The sequence below is a fragment of the Erythranthe guttata genome, chromosome 14 (genome assembly GCF_056151865.1).
Source record: "Erythranthe guttata isolate IM_541 chromosome 14, IM_541, whole genome shotgun sequence".
Classification (NCBI taxonomy): Eukaryota; Viridiplantae; Streptophyta; class Magnoliopsida; order Lamiales; family Phrymaceae; genus Erythranthe; species Erythranthe guttata.
The window spans coordinates 5,722,227-5,747,831 of NC_142546.1; the positions used below are offsets into that span (position 1 = coordinate 5,722,227).

Genomic DNA, 25,605 nt, shown 5'->3' on the forward strand with positions numbered 1-25,605 from the left:
CCAAAACTAGTTCAAAATGCTATCTTAATTAAATAGTTTATATAATTATTAAATTAACTTGAATAATTAGGTTTAGTATTACAAATCCCTTTCACAGATAACTTATTAAATTAAAAGTAACTAATTTTGTTAGAGTTGGTAGGAACAATATTTTTAAATCACAAACTCTTATTGCCTTGAAATCTTTCTGATAAATTCAAAACAAATCCATGTGATTTCATATGTATATGTTGGAGAGAGTGAAAATCCACGTATTTAGATTTTTTCAATTATGTACAATTTATAGGTCACCTATATATTCAAACATCATTTCTTGATTTCAACCATCAACAAATTTTCAAAAAAAAAATACCCTTACCTTTCTTACCTCATTTCACAGTACTTTCAAAAAACTTTTTGATTTCTTCATACAAAGATGGCCATCCGACAAATGTTACAACGATCTTTTTATCCAACGAAAGAAGATCAATCGAAGTTCCAAAGGGCCATTTAGCAGTTTATGTTTGAGAGAGTGAAAAGAAACGTTTCGTTATTCCACTATCATCTTTGAATCATCATTTGTTTCAAGATTTGCTATGCCAAGCCGAAGAAGAATTTGGATTTCAGGCCTTACAATTACTTGTAGTGAAAAGATCAATTGGTTAATTTAACTTCTCGTTTCAGAAGAACATGACATGTATGGATATATATATGTATAGGAGGTTCGCAATTTTGTAATTTAGTCTTTTTTCTCGAGACAGATTCTTCTCGTTTACTATATGAAAGAAATATATATGAAACCACAAAATTAGAGTACATATACAAAATACATATTCGAGCGACAAGTTTTCTTATTTATGATACTCTATAGTAGTTACATTACAAGTTGAATCAAGTTCAATAAACTATTTTTTGGTTTTGTTTTGATGTGGGATACTTGTCTTCAGTACAAGAAAACAATAATTCTTAAATAAATTTGAAGGGCTTTTCAAGGCTAATTTATTACAATTTGCCACTTAATTACTTGCAGTATTAATAAAGTTGAGAGAAAATTAAAGGAATGGCAAAAAATCAAAACAAGGTAAACGATAACCATATGCAATTGATGTGAACGTATCATTTCCATTATATATATGATAATGCAAAATCTAGGTTAAAATTTGTCGTTTCCATTAAGGCTCTGATTGATTCATGGATGTCAAAATAAGGAAAACGAAATGCAAAAGAAAAGGAAATCAATGACGACTTTTGAAATCCTAATTGTGTTTAGTTCCTAAGAAAAAAGGTGATGAAAATTATTTGAGGAAAATCACTTTCTTTAGTTTTGTTTTGTAATTTGAAGTAAACATTAAAATAAAACATATTAAATAATTGAACAGTTTTTTTTTTTTTTACAAAAGATTTAATCAAAATTATATTCTCTTCCTTTTCATTCGTCCAATAAACCAAAATTAGTTTTCTACCATAAAAATATTATAAAAATAAATAAATAAATAAACAAAATTATTTAACACCCACCCACTCACTCACCAACCAAAACGATATTTATATCGTTACGGAAGAAGAAAGAGATGCAGGAATGGGGAGAGAAACGCGGTGGCGGCAGCGGATCGACGCGGTTGCTCCGGCGAATTGACCTGTGGCAGTGGCTGGGATGGTTCTAGCGGCACCGGAGAGATTGTCGGCGGTGGTGGAGGCGGTGGTTGTCGGTGGTGCCGGAGAGGTGGTGGAGGCGGCAGTTGTCGGCGTTCGGAATGGAGGTGGAAGCCCAAATTTCTGCTTTATTATTCGTTGTATATCCGATATTTTTGGAAAAAGCAGAGACAAAATTCCAACATCATCTCGGATAATTCCACCAATACCCGCTATTCCTATATATTTATTTGACGAGCCATCAGAGTTGAGTTTGAACCAGTTTGTTGGGGGAGGTTTCCATTTGAGAGTTAAAGTAATTTTTGGAGGTTTAGGTTGGGTATTTTGGAGGGAATAGTGTGTTGACATATTCCAGATTAAAAAGTTATTAATGGGTTTATTTTGGAAAATGAATTCGTTTCTAGCTTTCCACATCGACCAAAATAGGATCGCAGTTTGATTATAAGAAAAGTGATGTTTTGCGATTTTATAAAGGTGGGAGCATATATTGAATTTTGTAGTATTATTGGTCCAAGGGATTTTTATTCTGGTAGGGATAACGTTATTGTTGAATGCAAGAATTGGAAGATCGGCTTAACAATTAGAACTGTGGCAGAAGAACCTTTGTTGTGTTATCATAGGAATATAGTTAACCTCTTCGATAGCCATTATTAAGTTTTGTCTTTAATTCATTGTCCCTGATTGAATTGCGTAGGGATACAATAATTTAGTCATGAATAATAGAATTGTAATACACGTGGAAGCGAGTTATGATTAAATTAACATCTCAGGTTAGTAATCCGAGTTATTTGTTTGCATAATTGAGAGAATTGGAGGATCGATGATCACATAGAAGAATGATAAAGTAGTAGGCCTTCTTAATTTGATTAATCTTCGTGTTATTTGCTTATTTGTTGTTGCTTCCTCTTATTTGCTTTTTATAATTTAGTGTACTTTAGTTTAATCAACTCACCATTCAATTGTGTAGGGTGCACTAGAACATAACTTGTACAATCTAGCACTTAGAATTAATTAGTAGTTGAATATTTCTCATGGGATCGATATCCAAACTTAATTTCTATATTACTTATTCGATACGTGAACTTGCGTGTAGGTATTTTCACCGGCATGAGTCTGTGAGACTCTATGAGGATTCCTAGCATAGCAAGTACACTTAGAAAAATAATCACATAATTATACATGTACATACATATATGTACATACATATATCTAAATTATATATGTACATACATATACCTAAATCACCATTCTACTAAGAAATTTTATAAAATTTAACTTTTATGAATGATTTACGCAGAATATTCGAAATGTTGCGAGTTGGGACATTAAATATGAATCCAAAATTTCCATAAAGGTCACATAATTTTTTCAGAAACACTTGTGTTGCGACGAATAACAAATAACGTAGCAAATGTACATTATATTCGTTTTACTTTTTTCGCAATGAACATTTCCATAAATCACGCAACACGTTTTAAACCTTTTTTTTCTTCTTGTTTTCTATATATATGCGAAGAATATCGCAAAAAGGTCGCAAGATGTCCTTTTATTTCCCTACTCTTCGTGTTTTTTTAATCACCGTCGGCTACACTCTGTCGCCATTGGCCAGCTTACATTTTCGTATATATTTTTATATCAATCATCATCTAAAGAACGTGCGACTAAAGAGGGGCTATTGTCTATTAGGCTTGTACTTCTCAGACCGTAAAATATTTAAGACCTAGTACAACACTAAGGGGTCCTATAATTAATGCACGAACCTAATAAAAAGAGATCGTACACCCATTGTACTTAACCTAATATAAGTGAAATAAAATAACCGGCTTTATTGCAGTTAGTACCCCTATCTTATATCGAATTGTCTCGTGTTATTTTATTGGCAATGCTTCAAGTTTTTTTAGCACACAATTCCCTAATAAACAAGGGTACTAATTGGTAAAAAAGAAAAATTTAATATGGGGAATTTGCTAATAAAATAACATACAGAAGTTCTTTAGCAGTTCGATATAATTCATGGCCGTAGTAATTGCAATAAACTCTAAAATATCCACTAAATACAATTCAAACATGAATAATCATAATCATAATCCATTAATTTATAACGTCCAAAGATAATTAAATTTTCTCAAAACTTTTATCCCGAAATCAAAAACCTTATCTTGTTCTTCTCCAAATTAAACACAACTATTCAAAATTTTATTAGTCCAACAAGTAATTAAATAAAGTAGACTTAGTTATAATCATGTTTTCATAAATTATATTATTTTAAAATATCGTCGATGACAAATGTAGTACTATATTATATTCATGACGGCCTAATAATTCGTTACATTTCCCTTTTCGTAAGTTAAAGTTGCGTGCGTAAAAAAAAGTAATAACTAAACGGTGAAATGGAGTTATGATATTTGAGCTAGGTCGTGCACTGCATATACTCTGCAGATTTGCTTATTACGAGTTCAATCGTTGTCGTTCATTAGCATATAGTTAACTTTGAATGAATATGCAGCTTAATGGAATCTATTATCTGAATCCCTTCTCTATCGTCTGACGACAATTCTTACGTACTTACGTATCTTCATTTAAATTCTTAAATAAATTTAGAATATATGTATCAAATGGAAGAACTATGTATCGTACATATATTAGAGCAGTCTACATTATTTGATTTTTTTAGCCTATAGTTGCATGCAAGGTTCTGAAAAGCGCTTATCGGGTCCGAGGCGGTTAGGGACCGCCACACCAGAAATCGGCGCGGTGGTGATTAATCGGACATAAATCGGAAATAAATCGGCTTTTAGATTTAGTGTAATATATTTCCAAATATTATTTGTAAATTAATACTCAAAACATATATAAAGAAGTATTTAAACATGATTCTATCCCCACCACAACCCGCAGCGAGTCTTTAGCGGCCGTCGGCAGAGTGTGGTTTGTTTTGGGTTAGTAAGTTTTGGCCAGGTTCTTCTTGCTTAGGTGTGGGGGGGGGGGGGGGGGGGGGGTTGACTTGGTTTGGTTTTGGTTAAAAGAAATCGGGTTGGAATTAGGTAAAAAGAAAAAAAAAACCTAGTTTCCATTTAGTTTAAAAAAAAAGATGATATTTTTTTCCAATTTATTGACCTGATATATCGATTTGACCAGCCACAAATCGCCTCACCGTATAAAAAATGATGTTGCAAACCGCCTCACAAAAATGGTAAAGATTTACGATCGCCACGGATTTGGAGATCGATATATCGTCCGCGATATTTACAACAGTGGTTGCGTGTAATAAATTTCCAGTAACTATCCTCATAATTCGCCAGACAGGACTTATTTCAAAATGGCATGAACCTCTTAAATGCAGTTACAAACATGCTAATTCTGCTCATATTCAAAGGGGGGGAAAAAAAGAATTATGGCAAAAATCAATTAATGTTTGAAATATCACAACATACCCTAAAGAACAACTTATCTACAATATATATTGTTCTGCAAGGGCTTTTATACGATTCAGAAATGTGTTTAGTCAAACCCTAGTTCTATATATTTCTTGATTTTGGGCACAAAAAAAAAACAGCCATACTCATTTCATAAACAAAGGGTGAAAAATAGATTTCAAGATTAATTGTGTCAAAATGATTTCAAGTACTCTTCCTTTAGATATCATAATCGTTATTTTGTCGATGCTGCCGGCTGCAACCTTGGTGAGGTTTCGATGCGTGTGCCGATCTTGGAAAGAGTTGATAAGAGACCCCGTCTTTATCAAAGAACATATGCGAAATCGGGCTTCTAAAGGTACGCGTTATCTCCTTCACGTAAAATTGGAACATTCAATTGATCGCACTTTTAGATTTCTTAACGATGAAACGTTCGAGCGATCTCTAGAAATTAGACTTCCTCTCGAGCTTTACTGGAAGAGCTTTAGTATAGTCGGTTCTTGTAACGGTTTGTTGTGCCTCACCGTGGCGGTTGACTTCGGTACGACCATATATTTGTGTAACCCCTTCGTTAGAACATATAAAACAATAAACCCTCCATCGGAGCAAAGTAATGTTAAATTTTCTTTAGGGTTTGGATACTATGACGTAACAAACGATTACAAGATTGTTAGGATTGCTTCCGTAATGGACGATGATATGGATTCGACTTTTCAATACAAAGTAGTGATGGCAAGTAAAATCGAGGTTTACTCAATGATGACAAATTCATGGAAGAGTATAGAAGTGGATTATTTCCCGTGGGGTTGGATCGAAAGAAAATCCGAAGCTTTAATCAACAACTCAATTCATTGGAAGGCGGTTTACCGAAGTAGGGACGAGGATATCGCGGTGATTTTGGCCTTCCATATGGGAAAAGAGGTTTTCTATCAAATCGATCAACCGGATTTTGAAGCCGATGGGGACGACTTGATGGAGCACATTGGTGTTTTCAAGGGAGATCTTGCTTTGTTCGCGTTTCATTTGACAGATAATTATCCTTGGCACGAAAAATGTCACTTGTGGGTGATGAAGGAATATGGGGTGGTGAGTTCTTGGACTAAATTGTACTCGATTAGGGTTGATGGTGGTGTCGTTAGTCCGATCATATTTACTAATAACGACGAGATAATATATGAAAACGGCGAGCTTGAGTTGAGCGTGTGCCGCCTTGATAGCAATGCAGTTACCCCCCTCGGAGTCGACAACCAAGGTTACCTTAGTTTGGTGACCTACGTCGATAGCCTCGTTATGTTGAATGGCTAGAAACGAACACCAAGAACAAGACCCTTTTTTTTTTTTTTTTCTTTTTTCCTTTTATTCCGATGTTTAAGTACTGCATGAGTTGAGCGAGACGTAGATCGTTGGAATTGAATTAGTAGATTATTATCACTCCATACTAAAGTTTAAATATCTCGTCAATTACTAATTTTGTAATGGTGTTTGTCGAGTCTCGGATGGCAACTCGACAAATAACCTTCGTCGCCGACTCGAATGCTATTTATGTAGTTTTATATGGTAAACCTTCCTTTTATTCATCTGTCTTGTGTAATCTGTGCACATTCATCATCCTAAAAAAAATAGCTAAATATAATCAATTATATTATGAGATCTGGTAGCTTGTGATTTAAGTTCCTTTGAAGTGGAATTAATGGTTGAATTTATTTTCAATTATTTATGTATAAGTTTGCATAATCTCTGAATTAATCCCAATGCTATTATATAAATTTTCAATTATATGGAAGTTTAACCATATATCTCAGACAATAATTAAATTGAGAAGTAATGAATGGTGATATGAATTAGTACACTTCCTCATAGTTAATTGAATATTTATTCATAGAGAGTTGGCTTTTATTAATAAATTCTGTCCACGAACACGATTTATTAAATCGCATAACCTAACTTCACCATTAATTAATTATATATTTTTTAATCATGTGTAAGTGGCAATGCTGAAACCATGTTGATCGTTACAGATGAAGGAGATGAAGATCAAGCTTCATCTTTCATCTATTTAATTAACTACTTCCCTTATTTTTTTTTAAGGGAAAAAAAAATTATTTCTTCCGAGTATTTTTTATTTATTTATTTAAAGTTGATGGGGGTTGCACTGTATCTCCAATCAGTCTATATATAGATCAAAAATCAATGACTACATGAATAGTTTCAGGCAAAATACTACAACCTAAAAAATAGCTAAAAATATCAAATGCCAAAAGTGGGAGAATCACACTTTTAGTTTCTCATGTTTGGCGATACCACTTTTGGTCCCCTTGTTTAAAAGTAAACAAATTTCACCTTCAACGTTCAATTTTAAATATATTTTCTAAATTTGTTTTTCCGCCAGTGCCTATATCGTCGGTCTCTAATGCTGATTTTTTTTTACTTTTCTGTCTTTGACCGGTCAACATAGTATGATTATTGTGAACACAGTAAAGTAATCTTACCATCTTACATAAGGGTGGATTTGGTAGGGCAACCGTACCAAACCCCTCGAATCACTACGATTATCGAAATTTCGGTATTATGAAATTCATTAGCATTGCCCTACCAAAAATTTTGGTATACCGAAATTCGGTATACCAAAAGTTCGATACAGTAGAGTATGGTAATGGTAATTACCAATTTATGCTACCTATTATATAAGTATAAATTGAATATCATTTTTCCAAAGCAATTTAAGGTATACACATGTTTAAAATGTTCGAAACTAGTATTTAAGATAAAAATATTCTAAATACATGTTCTTAATCTACCCAATATAAAATATTTCTGAAATAAAATTATAACATAAAAGCTTTTAACATCACTTATATCATCATCAATGAAAGCAATTCAAAATATTTTTGACATACCTAAAGAGTATAATTAATTTTAACTAATAACAGTTAGTCAGGAAACTATGTTCACTTTTTATATATAATAAATTAATTAGTAAAATAATTTTTTATTTATTATTATTTATTAATAATATTTCTGTACGATAGGGTAATACCATTTTAATAATATTGAGTGCCATTGCCCTACCAAAACATTCGGTACGGTACTGTAGGGTACGGTAATAATTTGGTAGAAATAGTTCGGTAAAAATCAGTAGGGCTCGATAGGGCAACAAGTTGGTAGAGTTATCTGGTAATAAAAATCCACCATAATCTTAGTAATATTTATTGTGCTCAAAGAAATATTATTATTTTTGACTTTTTTTTCCAATTTAAACACAATAATATTATTGTACTAAGGGTAATGTTACTCTATGGGACAGTAATATTACAGGACAAGACAATAATATTATTGTCCTCTTAATAATGCTAATGCTAATGCTAATACTAATGATAATGCTAATACTAATGCTAATGATAATACTAATACTAATACTAATGTTAATACCAATACTAATACTATTACTAATACTAATACTAATACTAATATTAATACTAATACTAATACTACTGATACTAATACTGATACTAATACTGATACTAATATTGGCACTTTGCACCCTCGAATGATTACACCAACCTTAATGTACTATCCCCATTCAAGCCATAAAAGCAATATCCACGCTTAGACTTGCATCATATTAATTAGGAATAGCTTTACAATTAATTGTTCATACATATATATTATGTACTATGATGTGAATTATCTTCATTTTTAATGCTCATTAAATATTGTTTTCCTTCTACCTTGTGTGCAGGTAATTCTTATTTTATATATATTGGATTGACAAAACATGTATATAAATCAGTGAATTGCATTTGCTACTCGTAGAAAAATATCTAACATGAATTAATAATTTTAAAAAGTAATTTATGTGCACTATTAGCAAATGATAAAACCATCAACTGAAAGAGGGTTTTGTACATGCTATATCCGATGAAATACATCGGGTGATTTTAAACCATAGATCTACATATAATAACACACAATTATGTGTATGTGTACAAAATTTACCAAAGTTATGAAGCCTAGTAAGACATTGAATTGTCGTTGCACGCGCCGGTGGCCCAAGATTGTCAAGCCCATAATCCAAGCTCGTTTAGCTTTTAAGCTGACAAACGGTTTGTGATATATATATATATGCTAAATGGTTGACAGTAATATTACTGTAACGACAGTAATATTATCGTGTTTACAGTAATTTTACTGTCAACCACAGTAATATTAAAATAGTAGACAGTAATATTATTACGTTAATCGGTCAATAAATCAAACAAAATAAAATTGGGGAAATATGCAATACCCCCCTCATATGGGAAATATATTGAACTAAACCCAATTGACTTTATAGACTTTTACCTACACCCAAATCTCAGTTTTAATTTGTGAGACCCCCCTAAACCTATGTGATAAGACAAAAATACCCTCAACCACAATATTCCTAAATTCTAATTATTTTTCTTCCGCTCCCAATCGTCATTCTCGTTTCTCAATTATTTTTTTTTCTTCTCTTTTCTCTGTTCTTCATCCTACCAAACCCTAGATCTAATCTTTCCACCACAAAAAAATTGAGGAGGCAACAGAAGATCCCGACGGCAGGAATCGACAAACACAAACGGTAAAGGATTCAAAGGACTAGCAGCAGGATACCGATGGAGATCTAGAAATCATCCCACGCCGCCCATGTTCTCACCGCAGCCGCCGCCCTCCGTCAAAATCGCCGCCGCCGTCCTTTGCCAAAACCGCAACTGTTGAATTTCTACAAATTAACCGGTATTATTTATGGATCTGAATTTTCAATTATATTATTTTATTTTATTTTATTTTAATTTTTTTTTAGTTAAATGGTTAGAATATCATGAAAATTAGAAAAAAAAATTAACATTAGATTCTCCGAGTACCTAATACAAGGATGAACTAAAGGAGTAAATTGTTGTTCCCACAAATTATAATCCTAACGCCAAAAAAAAAAGTTGTTTGGTTGATGGTCAGTGTTGTTCCTAAGCCAAAAGTCCGTTTTAATAGTTACTTTTTTTTTCCTACAATGTTCTACAATAGTTATATTATTTTGTTTGTTATGAATGCATAGATTTCAATTATCATGCATTTTATTAATTTTTGTGAGTTTTTGTTTTTTCGTATCCTAGAGCATGTTTGTATGCATTTGTATGCATTGACAATTGTGGATTGGCATGATAAGAGTTGTGATTTATATTTTTTTTGTGTTTCATGTCGTTCGAATTCGTTTTATTTATCTGATAATGTATGAGTGTTCATACCATTTGGTTGTTATGAATTTTAACAATAAAATACCATAATAGTTACGTATAGTCGCTTAACTACACCTGTTATGTTTGCAAACACTTGTGCTCATAGTCATATATAGTCATATATTGTGTTTTACCTGCCGGGGGTTGAAGTATCTTTCTCCCTATTCATCTATCTTCACTTGATCTTAGTTTGTTTTCTGAAGTTTTCTGGTGTAAAATTCAGTTTGCAACCAAAAGAATCGATGATGCTGAATAAGATGGGCAAACAACAGGCTAATTGAAGAGAATCAGCTCTATAGTCATATATAGTCATATTGTAGTCATATTATAGTCATATGTAGTCGTGCATAGTCATATATATGACATGTATGTTTTTTCTCTAATGTACAATGATGTAGATGGTTGTTTATAGTTGAAGAATTCATACACACGATTTTTTGATGTATTTGTGTAGCTACAGGTGGATTTGTAATAACAAGGTTCAAATTGTAATTTTTTGTGTGGATGTTGATTGGATTGTTTTCGTAAATAATGGGCAATCTTCGTGTTTTTATATAATTTGGTAAACATGACTGTAGTACACTATATAATTGAAAATTTGAAGTTGAAAATGTAAAAAACGGCAATATAGAGAAAGAATATGACTATAGATGATATAGTCACATATAGTCATATTAGACTATAGTCATATTCGGCGTAGTAAAATTATTAGGAAAAAAATTGATTTTTTTGTTTAAAAAATTAAAAAAAAATCTAAAAGAAAATTTAAATAAAAGATTATAAAATAAAAAATAAAAAATGCTAAATGCAGTTTGAAATTGCTAATGCAGTCCAAAATTGATTTTTGCAAGTCCACATAATTACTAATGCTGTAGATAAATGAGGGGTATTTTAGGTAAAAAAAAGCTGGAGGGTCTATTACAAAGGATGAATTTAGGGTTGGGTTTATCTCTATTTCTTAGCGGTTGGAGGGGTTTATTGCTAAAGACCCCAATAAAATTTGCGGATAAATAAATACATAAATTAAGTTACACAATTAAAGCTACATAAATGAAGAACACGATTATTTTTTAATTTATTTTAATTATAAACATTCAAAAATAAAAGCTACATAATTATCATAATAATAATAATAATAATCTGCAATGATCAATTGCAAGCATATCATATCGAAAACTTAGCCTGGAGCTCTTCCACAGTCTTCTTATCCAACTGAAAAGCGTTCGACAAAAACTGACTACAAATCGCCGGTTTGGCCCCGAAAACGGCATTCGAAACCACATTTATCCCGGCATTCTGGCTATTCACGATCCCAAACACCACCGCATTCCCATCGGCCACATTTCGCTGGTAATGAACAAGTCCCACCGGGACAACAAAAGCGTCACCCCTTTCGAGTACCTTGCTGTAGTGTTTGTAGTTCGGGTACGTGGTGACGAACCCCACTTCAATAGACCCTTCTAGAACCGTCAAGATTTCGGAACCTCTAGGGTGAAGGTGAGGTGGAATGAACCCACTTGGCAAGAAATCAAGCCGAGCCACCGTCAAGCCGAGCGTGTTGAGCCCTGGAACTCGAGCCACGTTCATTGGGATCACGGACGAGCCGTAAGGGTTGGACGTGTTTCCGGCTGCATCGAACCCTCTAAAGAAGAAATCATCCGCTACTACGGTTGCAGGGTCCTTGCAAGGTAGACCATTGATTCTCACTAGCCCAAAAAATGTAATTATTAAAAAATAATACAAAATTAATAAAAAAAATATATAGAAACTTAGGACTTACACATGTTTCCCCTCAATTACATTTTTTTCCAAATCAAATTATATATACATATATTTTTATTTAGCTCACTCAATTTTAATTATTTTAGTTTACCCAAAACTAATTTAATGCACAAAAAGTTCTATTAATTTTTATTTATTATTATTTTTTTTTCTATTTTATGATTATGTCCTTATTAATTCAAAGAAGAAAAAACGGTCATGAACACAAATTTCTGAACCCGCTACTGATAGTACTTATTAAATTACCTGTGCTAGTGAAATCTGCAACGCAAAAATCTTGAAGTGGACTAGGATCAAAAGCGTAGACGATACCGAAGAAACCGAGGGCTACGATGCAAAAGAAGATTACGCTCTTAGCCATTTTTCTAATTAAATTGGAATTTCTCAAGAACGAAGATTGGTTTTTCGATTGATGAAAATGGGTTTCGATGAGCTTCGTATTTATAGGATCTTCTCTCAAATTAATTAATAGAATTCAATTTTAATGAGATGTTTTTTAATTGGCCGTGGAATTAGCTGCAATCATTCCAAAACTATGTATTCTGAAAGAATATTCAATGTGTTCATAATTAATTAGGAATAATTGTGTGCGTTGATTATATGTATTAATCACGTAGCTAGCTAGAGTTTTGGGATATCATCATCAGCCTTAGTCAAGGTGGTTTAATGTTACGATATAATATTTAGGGTAAAGTTCATTTTGCACCCTTGAATTATGGGGTGTGTATCAAACACGATCTTCTATATAATATATAAATTTCTTTTTTGAGTTTGTAACTACAAAATGGATCGTAGAAAAAACTACTGATTTCCCGATTGATATTATATTTGTTAATGTAAACTATTTAAAGTAACAGCACCTGGACTGGGGTTATTAAATAGGCTATCAAAACCTTTAACCGCCATTTTCATACTAAAAAATAGTAATTTTAATTCCAATAGAGTTATGAAATAAGGGTTGTATTTTAATATCTCATCTTTCGGAATGTAAAAATACTTCATGCGGAATAAAATATCAAACATGTGTTATGAATTTAACCACCTCAGTGTCCATTTATAAAATGACATGTGACGATTAGATATATAAATCAATTTAATTATTTTTAATTAACAACCATTTAATACCCATGGTTGGAGCATATTAAATATCAAATTAATATTTGCAAAATCATTTTGATACTTTTGAGTTGGAGTTGCTCTAGATATGTACTTAATTATATTTATCAAAGTTATAGAGAAATACTTATTAGTGGAATACGATATATAGTATATACGATCATTATACATTTTAAACAAAACAATTGATATTCTTAATTTTTGGTATTAAATAAAGTGAATAAACGAATTTAATACCAAAGATTTAGAATAGCATTGTTATATTTTGAAATATATAAAATCAATATTTTTTTTTATCAATTGATTAAACTTAACTTTGTTCTTTAATTTATTAGTATAATCATGAGAAAGTTTGTATTTTAACTAGTATATAAATAAAAAAAATTAAATCCATCATAAAATTATTGTCACTGGATTCGGTGAAGAAAAAAGAAAAGTTAAAACAATAACATGAAATTCATGTAGTATAATTTTCAATACAATAAATAAATGGGATAGTATTACTGCACTCATGGCAGGAAAAAAAATAGTGTCAATTTCGGCAATATAGTAAAGTCGAACATGTATCTTTCTTTTATACAGATAATGTTAATATAATATTAAATTAGTACAGAAAAAACATATTATCTGGTTATGTTCATATAAAATGTATAATATATTAATATCAAATGATTTATTCTGCATATTTTTTTTAATATAAATCCAAATGTATTATTTAAAATACAAAATTTGCGTAATATCACCAATCACACAACTATAATGAGGGAAGACTTTAAATTGAATTTAACTAAATTTAAATTAAATTAATTACAATTAAAATTAAATTCAAAAATAAATATATTTATACATTCCAAAAAAGTTGATATATTTAGAGATTTTATAAAGGATAGTATATTAATATATTAATAAAATAATAAAATATATTTAATTTTTGAAATGATGACATGTTTTTTGATGATTTATTTTCACCAATCAATTTTCTATGGGATAAAATTGAATACATGTCATCAATTGAAATTGCCAAATGTCAAGCAATTAAGAGTGAAATTCAACTTTTATATATTATATAGATTCAAATATTAGGGTCTTTCTAGGGTGAGACTACGTGTGTTCTAAACTTATATGAGATATGTATTAATCACCATTAATTTTCTAAGATTAAATCTGGACCCTAGGAAAATAACATGGCCTATGTTCTAAAAAATGAAGTATTTTACCAAATTATTCTTCGATTATTTTTTTTATTAAATTAATATAAAATTGATTAACATTGAATTGTCTAATTTACACCCCTACTATATTTTAATTAAATAATTAATTTAAATTTATTGTGACCGAGTTTTATTTTATAACCAATCGAAAAAAATGCATTCATTAGGGATAGAACTTGGGACATTTTAATACATTCATCGCTCCTAACCATCCAAACACATTAACTTATTATGATATATTTAACATAATTGTATAAATACTGTTAATTAAAATATTAACATTCATTATTATTAAATTATATTAAATAAATTATTAACAAATTTAATATAATAAAGTTTTGAAAAATATAAAGAATTGCAGTTCAATACGCCAAACATCTATCATTAATTATATAATATTAGAATTATTAATAAACTCCACTATTTAAAAATGTAAAGAATGCTCAATTAAATATAAAAAAATGCATAACTTAATTCAAACTCACTTATGTTATTAAATTGATAGTGTGACAAATACAAATAAACAATAAAATAATATGTTTATTTAGAAGAAGAAAAATTTATAATTCATTCCAATTAATAGTTTTCTCACTTTAAAATAAAATTATATACTACAAATACTAATATATTGTGAATTTTCTTTTAATAATTAATTTAATCAAATAGTAAAATTTGAATCGATTAAGTTCAATTCCTTTCAATTAGTAAGCATTATTCAAATATTTGAATCGGTTGCTTAACTATTGACATAACGTGTTACATAATGGATTTAACTATTTATAAGTAATGTCTAATATCTTTTTAATTTAATTTTGTCATAAAAAATAATAAATTTAATTCCTAACATATGTAAGAACCTAATCGTAAATCGTAATATTTTATCAAAGCGTAATATTTGAACCAATTAAGCTCAAGTCCTTTCAATTTGTAAACATTATTCAAATATTTGAATCGATTAATTAGTGCGCTCAACTATTGACAAGAACGTCTTAATCAAATTAACTATTATTAATTAAAGTGTAATACATTTTTAATTCAATTTTATCATAAAAAAATAATTCCTAAATTACGTAAGAATCACATCAGAAGATTAATTAAAGCGTATGATTTGAATCAATTAAGCGTAAATCTTCTTAATTTGTAAATATTATTCAAAAACTTGAATCGATTAAGTTCAACCACTGACAAGAACGTATTTATAATTAAAGTCTACTATCCTTTTAATTCAATTTTAATAAAAAAAATAATAATTTAATTCATAAAATCGTAAGAATCAAATCGTAAATCGTAAGATTTAATCTAACCATGAACCGATTAAATCTTACGATTTTTACGAATTAAATTTTATTATTTTTTATGATAAAATTCAATAAAAAAAAAGATACTAACCTTTAACTATACATAGTTTGATTAATACGCTATTGTAAATTATTGAGTTTAACCGATTCAAATATTTGAATATTGTCTACGAATTGAAATGAGTTGAGCTTAATCGATCAAATCTTTGAATATTGTTTTTGAATTGAAAACACATGAGTTTAATTGATTCACATATTAAGATTTAATTAAATCTTACAATTTACGATTCAATTCAAACTTCAAATTCTTTCAAAATTCATTTTTAAATTACACGAGTTGATCAACATTTCCTTAGATTTTTAAAATATATTATATAAAGATTTGTTAGTATGGGATATTATTAATATATAATAATAATTATATAAAAAAAATTTAAATTTTCTTTTTTAATTTTCAAAACAATATGTTTACCATCAAAATATATATCCCGACGAGAGGAATCCAACAGTGGGTGGCCCGTCAAATTTCGACGGGTGGAACACAAAATAAAGCTCCGGCAAGACCACCGTCGTCGAATGAAAAAAAAAAATTGCATAAACAGATCAGCGCTCGAAACTGAATGAAATCACCACCAAAAGAAAGAGCTCGACGAGAGGAATCCAACGATAGTTAAACCATCGAATTCCGACCACCGGAGAGAGAGTTATGGCTCTGGGAAGCAATTTCGCCGGTGGGAGGTTTGTGGAGGCGGGATTTTGAATCTGGGAGAAGAAGAGAGAGACCGAAATGTGAGTGGTTAGGATTTAAAACTGATTTTAGAAGGGTATTATAGGAACTTCAGGGTGGCCCAGGGGGGTATGTCAAAATATTTTCGAAATGAGGGGGGTTTCCCCTAGAGTGTAATCCATTTGGTAGTTAATTCTATATAATTTGAAAATAAGGGGTCTATAAAATAATCCCTAAATTTTAATTCAGCAATAAATATAGATTTAAAATTGCATTAAAATAGAGAGGGTAAAATTGATATTTCATTAATAATTTATAATTGCCGATTTTTTAAAATAATCATGTACAAAGGGTATTTGCGACAATACATAAATGAGGGAAAAATAGGTTTTTTTGATGGGACATGTCTCGCAATTTAAGGAGATATCTCATATAAGTTTAGAATACATGATCTCACGATAGAAACACCTGAGATATTAACTCCATTTAATTTATTCACATATGCATGTGACAGTTGACGAATCAACCCAACACCCAATTCTAATATGACCAGAAGAAAAGGACTGGAATCTTTTCGTGTACCTATTTTCATTTAATTCTTTGTTCAATTATTTCATAGAGAGAGAGAGAGAGAAAAAAAACAAACAAATTAAACAAAAAACCAACAATTGAAATTTGGACGACGTGCCCTAGATGAACAGTAGCAGTTGAAAATTTTGAAGGGGGGCAGAGGATGACGTAATCAACGTCGGAGAGCAGTCATATCTGACGGGACAGATGACGATGTCTGACGTGGGAAATGACTGATCGACGGCTGATAGCGACTCTCGCTCTCGTGACTCGTCTTCCATATATAGCTGCCAGCAGCAGCAAGCACCCCCGCGTTTTGCGCGGGAGCTTTTTCTTTTTTTTCTTTCACATTATAATTAAAAATACATTATTATATTATTGGGTTCTGCCACGTGGAAAATCAAAAACAAATCATGTTTCTGCCTTTTTCTACTGTGTGTGAAATATTTGATACTGAAAGCTGACTGACAGACGTAACGTAACTGCTGGTTATAGGGTTTGACTCACCCACAGTGCGATGTCTTTCTCTTGTTTTTTTATCTTTCCATTCCTTCTATTTTTAGTGGTTTTAATTTCTTTTTATATATCCAAATTTAAATATTACTTAAATAAATATATAAATATTATCTCTTTGGCTGGTTGCGTGTATGAGTGAGTTGCTGCGGGTGTTGTGGAGAAGCCATTTTCTTTTTTTTTTTCCTCCTTTTTCTTCTATTTTTTTTTTTTGAAGATATATGGCCACGGGGCGGGTCGAGTCCAGGTCCAGGTCGGACCCGCCGGCTCGGGGTCCGATTTTTAGGGGACCGGAAACCGACACGCGGGGAGGCGGGTCCACCCGGTTTTTCAATTTTTTTTTGTTACAAGAAAGAAAAAAAATAACTTATATTGAAACTTAAAAAAACATGAGATTAACTTAAAATTCAAATTAAAAAAAATAATTGAATTTAAACACTAAATAATTTTAGAAAAAAAAAATGAAACGAGTAAGACTTTGAGACATAAACTAAATAAAATGAAAGTTGTGAATATTGAATTATGGGTATTTATAAGTGAAAGTAATAATTGAGAAATTTTTCAAAATTTCTCAATTCAAAAACTTTCAAAATTCAATCTTTCTTTTAATTAAATTATTAACAAATATAATATAATAAAAAAATAAAAGAAATTGAAAGGACTTGAGCTTAATTCATTTAAATCTTACGATTCGATTCTAATATTTGAATAAAATGTAAATGTAAAAAAAATGATTAATTAAATCATATGACTTACGATTTAATTCTTGCGATTTTTACAAATTAAACTAATTATTAAAAGAGAAATCACATCATAATATTTTGATTATACTCGTCATATATAGTTTTATTTTTAAAGTAAAAAATTAATTAGAATTAGATATAATCTATTTTTGTTAAAATAAACATCATCTATATTTTTAAATAATTATCTTATGATAAAATAATCAATAATTTTAATAAGTTCTTGTCAACAATTGAGGTTAATCAATTTAAATTAATTGAAATGAGTTATAATCTATTTTATTTTAAATAAACATCTTATTTTATTTTTCATTCGAATTTTTCACACTATCGATTTTAATAACATAAGTGAGTTTGTATTAAGTCAACGCGTTTGTTTATATATTGAATTGATTCAATACTTTATATTTTTCAATAGTGGAGATTATATTGATATAGTAATTAATAATAGATGTTTTGAAGTATTGAACCGTGATTCTATATATATTTTTAAAAGTTTCTTATATTGCATTTGTTAATAATTTAATTAAAATTATTTAATAATAATTAATGTGAAAATCACTAATTTATTTAACATATTTATCATTTTACACTGGCGTTTTATATTATATATATTTATTGTCTACATTTAATCAAATATGTTCGTTGCCCCAGTGGTTAGAGTTGTCCAATTCTGCCCATTTTACCCGAGTTTGAATCCCCCAATGTCCAATTTTTTGACAAAAAAAACCCAAAATCCGGGTCGACGGGTCCCGGTCCTCAGGCCCCCTCGCCGTGTAGTCCTGTCGGGTCTCGGGTGCAAAATATCTGGACCCGGGTCCAAAATATCTGGACCCGAAACCGACCCGTGCTTGCGCGGGTCCGTGGTCAATGGGGCAGGGACGGGGGCTGGGCGGGGCCGGGTCCGGGTCAAACCCGGCCCGAGGCCGTGTCTAGTATGGAGTAGTGTTGTGCATGGGTCGGATCATACAATAATCGACAAATTACCTATCCAAACCTCACCATATATCCGAGTTTGCTGAAAATTGAGAACCATTACCGGTCAGACTTTTATGGGTCGGGTAAACAATGGTAAACATCTTATTATACAATAATAAGATGTTTTTTAAAAGTTTTTTCGAAAGAAATTCAAACTTTTGGGAAAACTTATAATGTTAGTAAAAATGTTAACTTTAAAATTAAGAGTTTTTTTTAATTTTATTATTAAACTTCTACAGTAAGTACATATATAATAAAGAATACGAAATAATAATTATAAAATAGAAATAGTACGGAGAGGGTTATAAATTTGTGTTTTGAGTTTTTGAGTTTTTACTTCTTTTACGATGTATTATTTTAACATTAAAAAAATAAGAATTATAATTAAATATTTACAATAAAATAATTATTAGAAAAGTTGGTTGGCGGATATTACCTGACCAACCGGCTTATGATTAAACTGAAAACCAGTGACCGACCCATCTATGTATGAGTCGGTTAAAATTATCGGTCCGACAATAAAATTATCGCCCGAAATAAGCGGGTCGAAAGTGAATCGGTTGGCCGATGAAACCGATCCATGCCCCCGATCAATGTCCATCCCTATAGTATGGAGTGTTGAATGATCATCTCAACCAACGATTTAAACAGTTAGTGAAATATATCATTTAATATTAATATTATCAATACACTCCTTCATGTGCAAGTAAATTACATTTGAAGCAAGCACTTAAAATATTTGAAATGAATGTGGGATTCGATGTCACACATTTTATTTAATTTGGTTTGACTCTATACAATATCAAAAAGTTATATATTTGAAATGGATGTGGGATTCAATGTCACACATCTTATTTGGTTGACTTGACAATATCAAAAAATTATATGAACCAAAAGGTTAAATTATTAATGAAATTTATTATTTAATATTAACTCACCAATAAGGAGAGCTCACTTTAAAGGAACATCTACTATTACATATTATCAAACCAAAGAGATAAATAAGCCATTTTATCACAATATCAAATATTTTTTTAGTGTTGGTGTTAAAAAATGAGAGGTAATTTGTTCAATAAAGATTTTTAGATATGCATTTATTAGATATAAAATATTAAACAAGATTTTGTGGCTAATTATAGCCATGGATTCGTTTTTATTTTGTTAGACAGGTGCACGGCGTTGCACGTGCCTTATTAATATTTTAACTTATTTCTTAATTTTGTATTGTATTTGCTCTACTTTATTGATATAATAATGTTTATTATCTGTTTTGGCGGACAATATCTCTTTGAAATGGTTAGTTTTATTGATAAGTGTTTCAGTTATATTAGTTTTTTATTTTAGAAATTATTGTTAATATTGCATTTTTTAATATTTATTTTTTTAAATTTCCATAATATCTCTATTCCTCTTCTCTATGAAACACTTAACTATATATCTGCTAGATTTAGTTGTACTGTCCAATTTTTTTGATTGGCCTGTAATTTTTTAAGGGGCGAAATTGAATAGTTGGCTATTTTGGTTGGTTTCGTGTTCGATACGAACTGAATTTAGTAACAATGAAAATTCAGATATGAAGAATATATGTACCAACCAGATGTTCAAAATTCTCAAGTGTCGATTGGGTATATGCATATTTGGTGAAGATGATCCTGTCAAAAGTGGTATGCATATTATATCAGCTATTTGTGTGATTGAATGCATTTTTTTATTTTTTTAATTCACAATTGCTAGAAACCATTTTCAAGAGGTTTGTTTGTGCATGAAAGATAATCCTTAAGAGTTTTTAGGGAAAATATTTAGGGAAGATAAGATAAATTTTGATGGAAATTTATACAAAATGTCTGTTAACATTATGTTTTATTTATTCTAAGGGAAAAAAAATTCTAACAAAAAAAAAATGATAACTTATGATAATTGCTTTTGACACCAATGCATCAAATTATTAAGAATACCAAACTTACACAATGAAGTATTTTTCTTGCAAAAAAGACTGAACTCATAATGGAAAAAGATCAAATACTCTCAGCAGGCTCTACTAAACTCTCTCATCACACAACTTATCTAAAACCTCCAAAATATGGAGGGAAAATCAAACAAATAAGTCCAATTCTACACATTAAAAATGTACACCAAAAAAAAAAAAAATCGCCTGAGTTTCTACAACCTAACATGATCGCTTCCCGGACTTGCCAGAGTTAACACCACACCCTGAAGTTCAGTATTATTAATAGCCCTCGAGTCTTTCTCCAATCGAAGAGTAGTTCCATTTTCCGGAGAGAATCGAGCTTTTTTTACGGGCAGGTTTGTAAGCCTCGGATAAGCAACACTTGCATTGTTATTTACGCCCGAATTTTCATGATTAAAGCCGTTATGGTGTGCCGGAGGTAATGAATGTTGTCCAAGAAAGGCACCTCTCGAAACAAGATCGGGTCCCTTCGCATCAAATATTAAAACAATAAACTTCGAATATTTAGATAGAAACTCAAATTTGTTGCAAAATGGATTAATTTCGTTAAAAAGTTACGAGCGCTTACCGGAGAAAATAGAACTCCTCGAAAGACCTTTCCGTTAACAGTAGCAGTCATTAGGTAGCCCGAATCGAATGCCACGTCAACATGGCCCCGAACTTCAGCTCCAATCTACGGTGAAAAAAAAGCAATATCAAATTATAACCAATGACCGAATAAGTGAATTAATGTAGAGGAATTAAATAATAAATTTGTCGTACCATATTTCTGAATTTCCCCGCCTCGAGGGATAACGATTCCGCTCCATTGGTGCAAATTACGTTCGGATTTTCTTGATTTATCGGATTTCGATGATCCGAGGATTTAAAATATATATCTGGACATGTCCCGGGAATAGAATTTCTGGGATAATAACTTGGACCGTAATTTTTTTGCCTAGACAATGGATGAGTTCTAGACGAAGGGTAGTTCGAGATGCTTTTCTTCGCGGGAATCTGATCCTGATCAGATTGTGAAGAGGACGATTGTTGTGATTTCGAAACGGAATGTTTCTCGAGCTCGAGTTTTTGTTCGGTCAGCGCCGAGTTATTATTACTAGTTCTTCTCCTCTTAGGATGCAACATATCTTCCTTACCAAAAAATAAAAAAATAAATAAACTCAAGTGAATTTTCGTTTTTTTTTTTTTTTGTCATGAGAAATAATTAGTCGAATGATAGAGATCGACAAACCGGAACTAAAGTGGAAAGATTGTTTGGGGAGCTCTTCGACTTCCTGCGACGATGATAAATCTTCGTTGTCGCATACAAATACTGTCGACTTCTGCACATGTTTCGAATAGAAATTATTGTTAGTATTACATATCGGCTTCGCGCGACGCATTTATTTAATTATATAAGAAGAGAATATGTAGTAGTGTTACCGAATTATTATTCTCCGCATTTCTAGAAAACATTTTTATTTCTTCTTTGTACGTGCTTCCGAAAGCTCGACTACAAGTTGGTGAATCGATCTGTAAGATTAGTAACTCGTTTAACGGATGCTCGTCCTCTCCACACCTGCCAATTAACAAATTTATGATTACATTTAAAACTTATAGTAATATAACGAGAGAGTTGTAAAATTGCATGGTATATATGTATATATATGTACCCTCCAAAAATGGCAATTCCGAGGTTTGTGACGGTGGCGGTATGGGAAAATCGTCCTTGAGATTTTTGAGAACATATGTCGAGCTGAATCCATGACAATGTGATTGCGTCGAGTACCCAAAGATCGTTGTAGTATTGTTTGTCACCGACTCCTCCGAGCACATAAATCTGTCGATTATTATTTATATCATCTTTGGTTATAACATAATTCATTTCAAGAACCATTCAAATAAATAATTGGAAAAAGAAAAAAAAAAACAGAGTCTAAACGAATTCTTGAATAACGTATTCACGTATCAAAGTTTGAGAATTTATTGCATTTGCTACCACTGAGTTATACCGAGTTGCTACAAAAAACCCTCGTGTTACAAAATATTTCCAACACAAATCTTATATGATCCATTTTTTTTCAAAACAAAATCCTCGTGTTACTAAATAGTGCGTTTTTTTGGGGCAATTTGCTAATAAAATTGAATCATAGGAGCGATTTTGCTAACATTTATAACACAAATTAAGGGCTTTTCGACAAACACAAGGGTGTTAAATGCAATTACCCCAAAGTTATACGATTTATTACCGGCTAAATGCTTCTTTAGTACAGTCTGAAACATAAAGAAAAAAACTAAACTTGCCTTAGTCCCTATACTCACAGCAGCATGGCCCGCACGAGCACCGGGCCAAGGTCCACGAGCATCGACCTGCCAAAGCAAATATTACAAACTTAATTAATTATTACGTTATTCGATTTAATTCAATTCGCAACCTAAAAAAAAAAAAAGTTCACACCTTGGACCAAATCATCTTATTAACATCGAGCACACAAACATCGCCTTGGTATCTATCGCCCGAGTCTCCACCAAACACGAATAGCCTATTCCCAACCGCCACCGAGCTATGGCTATCGCGAGGAGCGGGAAATAAATTCCCACGTACATTAGGCGAAGACCATTCCATATTTTTCAAATCCAAAAAATGCAAATCGTTTAAATAATTGGATTCCCCTCCTCCACTGCCACCAAACACCACCAATTTATCTTCACCGATAACATTAATCGTGTGGCTCTCACGAGGGGAGGGAGGATTTCCAATGCACGAGGGTTGACTCCATTCTCGAGAGAGGAGATCGAGAATGTGAAGGCCGTTGACTTTTTTGGAACCGTTGGTGCCTCCGAAGACTAACATCTTGTGGCCCACGAGTACTGCGCCGTGGCTGTCGAGGGGCCCCGGCCCCTGCCCGGAAGTCTTGAGAATATTCCATGCCATTGTTGAGAGATTGCACACGAGCACGTCGCTGAAGTGCACGCCCCCACGGCATCCCTTAATCCAAGAATAAGTACATAGATAAATAAACCGATCGACTATACGATCGCGAATTTTTTTAATTTCCTTGACATGCTTCGATTTATACGGTAATGTACTCCCTTATACAATGTGTTTGGAGGTGGTGCAATAATATCCACAATGATTTAATTCTCCAAAGCCTAAAGCATAATTCCAAAAATTCAATCTACATAACTTTAGTTACTCCTTGAGAATTTTTTTTTTCTTTCCTTCAAGAAAATAAAGAATTACATAGTTGGCCAACCAAATCTCTCTCTCTCTCTCTCTCTCTCTCTCTCTCTCATGACCAAATGCACGAGAAAAAAAAAAAAAAAAAAAAAAAAAAAAAAAAAAAGAAAGAAAAATCAAATAATTTCTTGTAAAAGAAAAGGAATTTTCAAGATTTTCAGGACTATAAAAAGGACAAAACAATAAATAAAAAAAACCCTCATTCAAGAAAGTGAAGTAGCCCTCTTCACCAAATTAAACATTTAAACATCAACAAGTACACATAAAGACAGAAACAAAAGTTCTAACCAACTCAACCAAAAACAACACAAGCAAATTTAACTACATATGCTCACACCACCACCAAAAACTAAAAATAGAACAACACTACCTAATTCCAAAAAAAAAAAAAAAAATTATACAATAAATAATAAAAAAAATACTTACACCAAAAATGTAAACTAAACCATTGAAATAGCAAGCCGAATGCCCCCATCTCTCAGAAGGGTTAGCACCAAACATCTTTGGATAAACCAGCATTGCCTTGTGTTGTGTTGCAGTTGATGCTTCTCCACCCAAAGAACCCATTTTTATTTCTTTTTTTATTGTTCACGTTAGTGTATTACTGTGTGTGTGTGTGTAATAAAAAATATATATATATATATATATATGTATGTGTATATATATATATATATATATTGTTCAATGCATATAGCTAATAAGGTTGTGACAATGATGGGTAGAGAGAGAAAAAAAGAAAAGGGAGGAAGGCAAAAGTGACATATCAAGTATCAATGTCAATTAGACATGAAAAGATGGGCGCTTTCAAGTCCTAATCACTGTGTCACCAACACATCAAAACATAGGGTCCGATTATTTTTTTTTATCAAGTTATAAAAAAAATTAAAATAAAAATTAAATAGTGATTTATTTATTATTTATTTGATGCTGCTGCCTGGAATAACCACAAATTAATTAATTGGAATAATTTAAAGAAAATTAAATTATTCAAGAGTCAAGGATTTGTTTCTCGTTTTGAACGGGTGATCTCACTGTAAGAAAAAGTTGCATTAACGATATCCCAATTGAGATAAATGCAAAAGTTGTCACTTAATGTATAAATAAGTGACAATATTTTTTGTTTTTTTCATTAATAACTCTTTTTGTTGTCAATTAATCCTTATTTATGTTCACTATAG

The 25,605-nt window shown here is 31.2% G+C and overlaps 3 protein-coding genes and 1 long non-coding RNA gene across 4 annotated transcripts; 2 read left to right on the forward strand and 2 right to left on the reverse strand.

Annotated features, from left to right (window-relative positions):
* Positions 1 to 5,246: 5,246 nt before the first annotated feature.
* Positions 5,247 to 6,353, forward strand: LOC105956534 (F-box protein At3g07870). The gene has a single exon (XM_012980382.2). It carries the CDS (start codon positions 5,247 to 5,249, stop codon positions 6,351 to 6,353), a length of 1,107 nt encoding a protein of 368 aa, XP_012835836.1.
* Positions 6,354 to 9,514: 3,161 nt separating this feature from the next.
* On the forward strand, positions 9,515 to 10,811 carry LOC148765003 (uncharacterized). The gene is made up of 2 exons (XR_016029669.1): positions 9,515 to 9,803; positions 10,524 to 10,811. It is a non-coding gene; the product is annotated as an uncharacterized LOC148765003 (long non-coding RNA).
* Positions 10,812 to 11,343: 532 nt separating this feature from the next.
* On the reverse strand, positions 11,344 to 12,514 carry LOC105956533 (putative germin-like protein 2-1). The gene is made up of 2 exons (XM_012980381.2): positions 12,329 to 12,514; positions 11,344 to 12,006 (listed from the first exon to the last, which is right to left on the reverse strand). The coding sequence occupies exons 1-2, from the start codon at positions 12,441 to 12,443 to the stop codon at positions 11,465 to 11,467; spliced, it is 657 nt and encodes a 218-aa protein (XP_012835835.1). The 5' UTR covers positions 12,444 to 12,514; the 3' UTR covers positions 11,344 to 11,464.
* Positions 12,515 to 21,125: 8,611 nt separating this feature from the next.
* Positions 21,126 to 25,239, reverse strand: LOC105956604 (uncharacterized). The gene is made up of 9 exons (XM_012980458.2): positions 24,854 to 25,239; positions 23,645 to 24,175; positions 23,491 to 23,556; positions 22,860 to 23,026; positions 22,630 to 22,765; positions 22,439 to 22,529; positions 21,970 to 22,334; positions 21,776 to 21,880; positions 21,126 to 21,674 (listed from the first exon to the last, which is right to left on the reverse strand). Exons 1-9 carry the CDS (start codon positions 24,992 to 24,994, stop codon positions 21,399 to 21,401), a joined length of 1,878 nt encoding a protein of 625 aa, XP_012835912.1. The 5' UTR covers positions 24,995 to 25,239; the 3' UTR covers positions 21,126 to 21,398.
* Positions 25,240 to 25,605: the final 366 nt, after the last annotated feature.

Bases quoted from the DNA above. Each gene is read 5' to 3' on its own strand.
- LOC105956534 (XM_012980382.2), top strand. From the start codon at position 5,247: ATGATTTCAAGTACTCTTCCTTTAGATATCATAATCGTTATTTTGTCG.
- LOC105956533 (XM_012980381.2), bottom strand. From the start codon at position 12,443: ATGGCTAAGAGCGTAATCTTCTTTTGCATCGTAGCCCTCGGTTTCTTC. The intron at 12,007-12,328 runs GTAATTTAATAA...TTTTTGGGCTAG, and splicing joins TGCAGATTTCACTAGCACAG to TGAGAATCAATGGTCTACCT.
- LOC105956604 (XM_012980458.2), bottom strand. From the start codon at position 24,994: ATGGGTTCTTTGGGTGGAGAAGCATCAACTGCAACACAACACAAGGCA. The intron at 22,766-22,859 runs GTACATATATAT...GTTAATTGGCAG, and splicing joins GGAATTGCCATTTTTGGAGG to GTGTGGAGAGGACGAGCATC. The intron at 21,675-21,775 runs GTAAGCGCTCGT...TTTGATGCGAAG, and splicing joins GAGGAGTTCTATTTTCTCCG to GGACCCGATCTTGTTTCGAG.